The sequence below is a fragment of the Cebus imitator genome, unplaced genomic scaffold (genome assembly GCF_001604975.1).
Source record: "Cebus imitator isolate Cc_AM_T3 unplaced genomic scaffold, Cebus_imitator-1.0 Scaffold42, whole genome shotgun sequence".
NCBI classification, from domain to species: domain Eukaryota; kingdom Metazoa; phylum Chordata; class Mammalia; order Primates; family Cebidae; genus Cebus; species Cebus imitator.
Genome location: NW_016107357.1, coordinates 14,997,896 through 15,006,663, shown reverse-complemented (window position 1 = coordinate 15,006,663; position 8,768 = coordinate 14,997,896). Strand labels below are relative to the sequence as shown.

The 8,768-nt window shown below is 44.1% G+C and overlaps 1 protein-coding gene across 6 annotated transcripts in view; it reads left to right on the top strand.

Annotated features, from left to right (window-relative positions):
* The first annotated feature begins 612 nt into the window (after window positions 1-612).
* The window catches only part of TARBP1 (TAR (HIV-1) RNA binding protein 1), a 74,873-nt gene continuing 66,717 nt past the window's right edge, over window positions 613-8,768 (top strand). For 2 of the 6 annotated variants that reach the window (XR_001824533.2, XR_005199810.1), the window contains exons 1-4: window positions 613-1,599; window positions 4,340-4,437; window positions 4,782-4,851; window positions 8,012-8,160. Coding sequence is in view for 4 of the 6 variants with exons in the window: in XM_037737794.1 (XP_037593722.1) it covers window positions 669-1,599; window positions 4,340-4,437; window positions 4,782-4,851; window positions 8,012-8,160 (1,248 nt within the window). In the remaining 2 variants the exon portion in view is untranslated. The remainder of the gene's footprint in view (window positions 1,600-4,339; window positions 4,438-4,781; window positions 4,852-8,011; window positions 8,161-8,768) is intronic. The other 4 variants (XM_037737794.1, XM_017526563.2, XM_017526564.2 and 1 more) reach the window with 2 other exon arrangements.

The window sequence follows — 8,768 nt, the reverse complement described above, 5'->3', positions numbered from 1 at the left end:
CCTTCTGCAAACCAGTGTACGCTCACATGCAAGTCTGATTTAGGGTCCTGGGCAGACGAACCTACAATCAGGAATCAATGGAGTTGGAGTAGATACATTAACTTTTAAGGAGAGCCTCATTTCTCGTAAAAAGCAAGAGACCAGGCCGGGCGCTGTGGCTCACGTCTGTAATCCCAGCACTTTGGGAGGCCAAGGCCGGCGGATCACGAGGTCAGGTGCTCAAGACCAGCCTGATCAACATGATGAAACCCCGTCTCTACTAAAAATACAAAAATTAGCCGGGCTTGGTGGAGAACGACTGTAGTCCCAGCCTGTAATCCCAGCTACTCAGGAGGCTGAGGCAGGAGAATCGCGTGAAGTTGGGAGGCTGAGGTTGCAGTGAGCCCAGATCGAGCCATTGCACTCCAGCCTGGGCGACAGAGCAGACTCTGTCTCACAAACAAACAAACATAAAACAAGAAACCAGATAGGTTCTAGGCAGGGTTGGTGGCAGGAACCCAAGGCGCGCTGAACCGGACCAAGTCTGGCTGAGATCCCCCTCTCAGCGGCCGCGCGCCCGGCTCCGTCAGCGCACGCGCACGCAGGAGCTGGCCTGTCCTGTGCGCACGCATCGCGCACGCCGGCGCCTTCTTCTGGGAGCCCGGGCTGGCGGCGCGGGCGCGCGGCAAATGGAGGGGGTGCTCGCGGAAGCGCTGCTCTCGGAGAACCGGGACCCTCGGGCCCTGCTTGGGGCGCTGTGCCGCGGGGAGGCGTCCGCGGAACGCGTGGAGACGCTGCGTTTCCTTCTGCAGCGGCTCGAGGACGAGGAGGCGCGCGGCGGCGGGGGTGGAGGCGCGCTCCCGGAGGCGGCGCGCGAGGTGGCCGCAGGGTACCTCGTGCCGCTGCTGCGGAGCCTGCGCGGGCGCCCGGCGGGCAGTCCTGACCCGGGTCTGCAGCAGCGCCACCGCCGGCGCGTGCTGAGGGCGGCGGGCGCGGCCCTGCGCTCGTGCGCCCGCCTGGCCCGGGGTCCGGAGCTGGCTACTGCGCTGGCTAAGGAGGCGCTGCGCGATCTGCTCGCGGGGTGGCGCGCGCCTGGCGCCGAGGCTGCCGTGGAGGTGCTGGCGGCTGTCGGGCCCTGTTTACGGCCCCGCGACGACGGGCCACTGCTGGAGCGCGTGGCGGGGGCCGCCGTCGCCCTGGCGCTGGGTGGGGGCGGAGACGGGGATGAGGCTGGGCCCGCGGAGGACACGGCGGCGCTGGTGGCCGGGCGACTGCTGCCGGTGCTGGTCCAGTGCGGCGGGGCGGCGCTGCGGGCCGTGTGGGGCGGGCTGGTCGCGCCGGGGACTCCCCCGGGGTCGGGCCGCGTAGAGGCGAAGCTGCTGGTCCTGAGCGCCCTGGCGGAGAAACTGCTGCCCGAGCCGGGCGGCGACCGCGCCCCTGGCACGCGCGAGCCGGGCCCGGACGCCCGGCGCTGCTGGCGCTTCTGGAGGACGGTGCAGGCGGGGCTTGGCCATGCGGACGCCCTGACGCGCAAGCGAGCGCGCTACCTGCTGCAGAGGGCGGTGGAGGTGTCGGCGGAGCTGGGGGCCGACTGCACCTGCGGGCCCCAGGAAGGAAACGGTACCCGCCTTCTTGCCCCCCAGCCCAGTCCTGCCTACTTGGCTGACCCGGAAGGGAGCCTCCCTGCTTCTGAAATCTAGCTTCTTGGGGCCGTCACTCCGATCCTTACAGGATTTGGTTTTTCCGGGTTGCTCCCCTAAAGCCCGAAAACCTTTGGGACCCCCTCTCGAGGGTGTTCTCTGCAGTGATACAAATCACTGCAGTTGAGAACGTTCTGACCCAGAGCCGGTGACCCGTGGAATAGTTTAGGAAGATGATGGAGCCCGTGCAAGATTTTACAGACCCATATCTGCACTTTATCATGGCAGATTCATCCCAGTAGGAACCGTTGACAGCTATCAAATTGAAAGGAAAATTATCTGTACTGGCCAGTGAATTGAGTCTTGGAGTGTTAGAATTAAGCGTCGTAGAGGCCATCACACTCTTTTGAAATTTCCCCTGGTAATTAGGAACAGGCTTTACTAATATTTGTTAAACATGTCGAGCTTTTGAGTGTAAATTGCTATTGATTTAATAGAATGAATCAGTTTTTCTTTTTAACATTGTTGAGCTGTGCTCCCTGCTACTTTGTGGAAGAGTAATGAAACAGCAAGGCCTCCCTTCATGGTAGTATATTACTGTTTTTTTTTTTCTTTTTAAATTTTTTTTCTTTTTTTTTTTTTTTTTTAAAGATGGGGTTTCACCATGTTGGTCTCGAACTCCTGACCTCAAGTGATCCACCCACTTCGGCCTCCCCAAGTGCTGGGATTACAGGCGACTGTTGATTGGTTTGACTTCAGTCATGTTAAATTTGCGTTTGAACTATCAAAGTACAAAGTAGATTGACTCAAAATTGTCTCAAAATAGAATATTTCTACTTTTTCACCTGCAGCTGACCATTTGTTACAGGTAAAGGATTTTCGTTTGAAGTTGTGAGGTTATATTTTCAAGTAATTTTAAAACATTAGATAGTAAATATTTGAACAGTCCACAGATGGGTGTGATCATCCCGTGAGTTTTCAGTGGAAAACATTTGAAAAATCATCAAAGTTAAACGTTCATATAGTTGAATTAATAAGATATTTTGCAGTGTTAAGGGTAAGCAATAGTCTATCCATGTTTCCCGTGACTCCCATTTCCTCTGTTACAGAAAGCAAATCCTGTTGCCTCTTTCGGTGGAATATTTTGGGATTTACCACCATGTCTTGACTTAATATGTCTTAGTTATAAAATATAGTCACAGTTAAAATTTTGGTTAAAAGCATGTTCAGCATTTATAAAATTATGACTGTAAATGCTGCTCACAGGTGATCTTTGTAGGAAACTGATACTTTTTCTTTTCCTGCGAGTTCTTAAAATTTTTTTCTTTTTTCTTATTTCCAACAAACCCACAGCAGAGTTCTTAAAATTTTGACATTTTAAAATGTGTTTAGTTCTTTCTATACTTACCATGAATTCCTCCTTAAATTCTTAGCCAGTTGTCTAAATCTTTCCTCTACAAAATCAGGTATCAGAGGTGTTTTTTTTTTTGAGACAGTCTTGCTCTTGTTTTCCAGGCTGGAGTGCAGTGGTGTTATCTTGGCTCACCGCAACCTCCCCCTCCTCCCCCACCGCAGGTTCAAGCGATTCTCCTGCCTCAGCCTCTGAAGTAGCTGGGATTACAGGCATGCACCACCATGCCCAGCTAATTTTGTATTTTTAGTAGAGACGGGATTTCTCCACGCTGGTCAGGTTGGTGTAGAACTTCCGACCTCAGGTGATCTGCCTGCCTCGTCCTCCCAAAGTGCTGGCATTAACAGGCGTGAGCTACCATGCCCACCCTCATCAGAGGTTTTATAAGTTTTCCTGAAGAAGCCTCTCCCAGAGTCCTCTTACATGCCCAGATGTGGCTGCTGTCCCCCCTTGCCTGGTGCACAGACCCTCACCCCAGGATTCCCTTCCCTTGGGTGCCCTGTTGGATCTCATTTCCTGTAGTGCATATCTTCTTTTTTGCTTTACTCACTTGTGTCAGTGCAGTGCATTCTCTAGCAGTTTCCTGAAATAGGATTTTTTTAAAGCTTCTGTATGTCCGATAACTCCATCACACTGCTTTATGTCTGCTGTCATGTTTTTATTCTCTCATTTCCATTTGACACTTTTGGAGTTACTCTCCTGAAAATCCTCATCTGCTCATCTGTTTATGCATGTTTACCTTTTCCATGAGATCCTTTAGCATGTTAATTATGGTTATCTGCAAGTTCGATACCTGGACCATCTAAGTTTGGGTTTGTTCTCTGTTGTGTTTGGTTATGGAATCGCTTTTTTTTTTTTTTTTACTATAATAACAGAGATGGAAGTAAATATTTTTGCCTAGGGATAGGCACCCTTACTTTGTGGCGTTGAGTTAGTCTAGTTGGTAGTTGAGCTGGGTTTGGCATTTGTTGGTATATTTGCTTTCAGTGCACGCTACAAACTTTTCCCAGGTGGATTTGGTGGCTCCTTTACTGTTATAGGAGATTCTTGGGGAGAGAAAGTAGAGCTTAAATGTGCAAATCTGCCATTTTTACCCAGAACTCCAAAACTGTAATCCCAGTTAAAAAAAAAAAAAAAAAAATCTCCCTCTGAAATTCCCAAGCCTCCTATCCAGGCTTTGATACAGGGGCAACTCCATTATTAGAAAATACATTTGGTAATAGTGGCATTATTTTAAGAACTGCTGTTGTTGAGAAACTTATGAAATTTGCAAAAGGAAGAACTAATTATCTTTTTTAAACCATATCAGGCCCAAGTTTGTTTTGGTGGTCTGAGAAGAAAAAAGATGAGCTTCTGAAGTTTTGGGAAAATTATATTTTAATTATGGAGACTTTAGAAGGAAATCAGGTAAGTGTTTTTTGATTTTAGCAAACCCTACAGTAGATAATTTTTCTTTTTTAAAAACATTCATTAAAAGCAATACAAAAAGACCAACTCAGATATAGCTGGTGATGATAGAATCCAAGTATACTTTGTTTTCTGGTATAAATGTAACTTAGAATGTAAGTTCTTTCAGGAAATTAAATAATACTTTCAGTTAACCTAAATTATTCAAAAAATTTAATCTTATTTGATCTTCCCTTGCCATTCTAAAACTTTTAATGTTTCTCAGCATCACCCAAATAGCTTGTCGTAAAGCATAAATTGCTGATGTATTTTCATTTCATATGTTTTTATGCTCTTATTTTTAGATACATGTTATAAAGCCAGTTTTACCAAAGCTGAACAATCTGTTTGAATATGCAGTGTCAGAGGAAAACGGTAATGATTACTTTTATTTGATTTTTTAATAACGTTCATGGTTTTCTCCTCTGATATTTATAACTAATTCCTCTTCATTGTAGAGAATTTTGAGAAACTATAAAAGTTACAGAAGAAAATATGAATCATCTTGTAATGCTGCTACCAAGAGATAATAGCTATTACCATTCCAGATTCACCCCTTCTGGATCATGTTGTCCATGTTTATTTCACTTAGCATAATGTCTATATCCATCTCCTCATATCCTTAAATAGCCTTTAAGAACACAATTTTAAATAACTGCGGAATTTTCTATAATTTAGAGATATGGTTAATTTTTTAAACAGTGGTGATGGAAAATTTCAAACATTTATAGAAGGAGGAGAGCGTGTATGGCGCACTCACACACTTAAATAACGATCCTCTCATGGCCAGCCTTGCTTAGCGTATCATATATGAAGTCTTTCCTGTTCCCTTCTCACTAAATGGTTTTGAAGCACATCACTAGATGTCCTGTCATTTTATCTATAAATATCTCAGCACATTTCCTTAAAAGATAAGTTTGTAGGGTTTTAATGATAATAGAGTCTGTGGTTTTAGTACTCACTGTTTTGTTTTGTTTTGTTTTGTTTTGTTTTATTTTGTTTTGTTTTGTTTTGAGATGGAGTCTCGCTCTGTAGCCCAGGCTTGAGTGCAATGGCACGATCTTGGCTCACTGCAACTTCTGCCTCCTGGGTTCAAGCGATTTTTTTGCCTTAGCCTCCCAAGCAGCTAGGATTACAGGCATGTGCCACCATGCTTGGCTAATTTTTGTATTTTTAGTAGAGATGGGGTTTCGCCATGTTGGCCACGCTGGTCTCAAACTCCTGACCTCAGGTGATCCACCCACCTTGGCCTCCCAAAGTGTTGGGATTACAGGTGTCAGCCACCGCAATTGGCCAACAGTTGCTCTTTGGTATGAATATAACTGCTTTTCATTCTTACTCTCTTAGTATATCTTTTCCAGTGTTGTTAGAGTTACTTTTCTTAAGCTTTCAGTTATTGTTCTGTATCTTGTACTTCTTAGGAAGAGAAAATACCAGGATATAAATTTAAATACTATTTATAAGCCCTTGATCACTATCTTATGAGAGCTTTTTAGGAGATATGCAGTGAAGCTGGAGCTTCCTAAACTTATTTTATAAAATTAAATTTAGATTAATAAAATAGCTAAATGCAGGCCAACAGTGTTTTATGTTCGTATGAATGCTAAAATGCTACATTATTGTGTTTACACATGAGAATTAACCTAGGTAAATGGTTTTTAGTGCCTACTCTAGATAATTACAACTTTAATAGTTTGACCTCTTAGGAATTGAGCTTTATTCAATTCCTTTATTGATTGCTGTAGTTGTTTTCTGATATACTGGGATTTTTCACAGAACATAAGCATCTGTAGTTACACCTGGGGCTGGAATTTAATTGAATCTTGTTGTGACCTCACTTATGCATTTACCGTTAAAACGATGCTCTTATTACTGCATTTTGCCCACAGCTCTTGGCAAACCAAATCAAATAGCAGTGACTGATTTTGAAAAATTACCATCGCCAAAGAGTTGAACAAGCATCTTGGTGTAAATGACAAATAATGGATTAATTTATTTATATAATGTCATGGGTTAAAGATGCTAAGTATTTTTCTCTAATAAAATTAAAAGATATTTCAAAAGAGAAAACATCTCTAAGATATTCATTTATTCTATTTTTTTATTTGCTCACTCATTTATTTACTTAATAAATATTTACTTAGTGTCTAGTATGTTGGTATAAAACCTAGTAATTACTGGTGGTAAAGTGGTGAGAGAGCTGCAGTATTTTTCACGTGACTTTTGTTTTTTCTATGAAAAAATAGTTTTGATTGTAAGGTATATGAGGGGAACAGACAAGGGGCTGATGAAATGGACTAGAGGGTGAGTGGGGTAGTCAGGGAAGGCCTGTCTTAGGATCACATCTAAGCTCAGAGTTCAGGCTGAGGAGGCACCACCTGCTATGCAAGCCCTGAGATGGGAGCAGCTGTAGGAGGCAGAACAGAACGACCAGCAGGGCTGCTGCAGAGCTGGTGTGTGGAGCAAGGGATGAAGTTGGAGTGGCAGTCAGGATCCATTCATCCCTTCTTTGGACTTTGTTCTAAGAATAATTGGGAGATGTTGAAGGAATTTAAGCAGAGGAGTGAGAGTTTCAGATTTCTGTGTGAAAAATGGATTGAAGTGGAATAAGAGTATTGGTTGAAACTATTCCAAATCTGAAGTTCCAACCTGCATACATGGGGTAGTATTTAATTTTTCTACACTGTAGCAGTTATAGCATTTAGTTATAGCCTTCCTTATTTTTTCAAGACAGAGCCTCACTCTGTTGCCCAGGCTGGAGTGCAGTGGTGGGATCTGGGCTCACTGCAGCCTCCACCTCCCAGGTTCAAGGGTTCAAGTGATTCTCATGTCTCAGCCCCTTCAGTAGCTGGGATTACAGGCAAGTACCGCCATGCCTGGGCTAATTTCTGTGTTTTTAGTAGAGACAGAGTTTTGCCATGTTAGCCAGGCTGTGCTTGAACTCCTGGCCTCATGTGATCCACCTGCCTCAGCCTCCCAAAGTGCTGAGATTACAGGCATGAGCCATTGCACCTGGCCCATTTACAGTCAATCAAAATGAAGCTGCCTGAATGCAGAATACTGAATACCAAAATTATTTTGGTTATTCAGTAAGAGAACGTATTCGGCTGTGACTGAAAACAGGCTGAGTGTGGTGACTTATGCTTGTAATCCCAGTGCTTTGGCAGGCCAAGGATAGAGGATCACTTGAACTCAGGAGTTCGAGACCAGCCTGGACAACATACTGAGACCATGTTAAAAATTTTTTAAACATTGTCTGGGCATGGTGGTGCATGCCTATAGGCCTACTATTCAGGAAGCTGACACAGGAGGATTGCTTGAGCCCTGGAGTTTGAGGCTGGAGTGAGCTGGAATTTTGCCACTGCACTGCAATCTGGGTGACAGAGTGAGAACCTGTCTCTCAAAAAACAATAACAAAAACTTTTATAGTGTTGTAATGAAGTAACTGTGTTTGTCTATACATGTATTTATGAGTATATACTCTTTATGGCAAAACAGAGAATCAAATATCAACATTAGCTGTTTATTTCCACAGGATGTTGGCTCTTTCACCCATCCTGGCATATGTGTATTTATAAAAGAATGTTTGAAAGTGAAAACAAAATCCTGACCAAAGAAGGTGTTATCCACTTTTTGGAGCTATATGAAACAAAGATTCTTCCATTTTCACCAGAATTTTCTGAGGTATGACAGCCTGTCCCCTTCCTTGCTCCGTTGTTGAAAGATAAATGGTAAAAATACACTAGGACTCTGCATCAGCAAGTAACATTTTATGGATTTGCATCCAACAAATCATATTTCTCTAAACCTAGCCATCCTATTTGGAAAAAGCTAGTGTTGTTTCTCAAGAAGCAGAACAGTAGAACTGCCTGCATTATTACCATCATGGAAAAGTAGTTCTATGTTATCAATATTCAAAACAGCGGAAGTCAAGAATCATATGCATAAGTCAAGTTTTCACCATAGGAAAACTGTGGTCTAGAAGCTTTCAGGTGATACTGTCCTCATGGTTCTGATCCCTTGATTACTGCTGTTTAGTGATGCTACTTCCCCAGTTCTGACTGAGTGAATTGCTGTTGTCTACTATGTGAAACAGAGATTGCCTTCTGATCAATATTTGTTAGAATCTATACTTCCATTTGTCAGGAGCTACACGAGGCAGAGACAGTGGGAGTTACAGCTGTGATTTTAAGTTTTATATTACGGTGCTGTGTGTGTCCCATGATGACTTCCTTAGGTAGAGTAACCTGCCTCTCATTTAAAGGTGACCTAAGTCAATTTTTTTCTTTTTT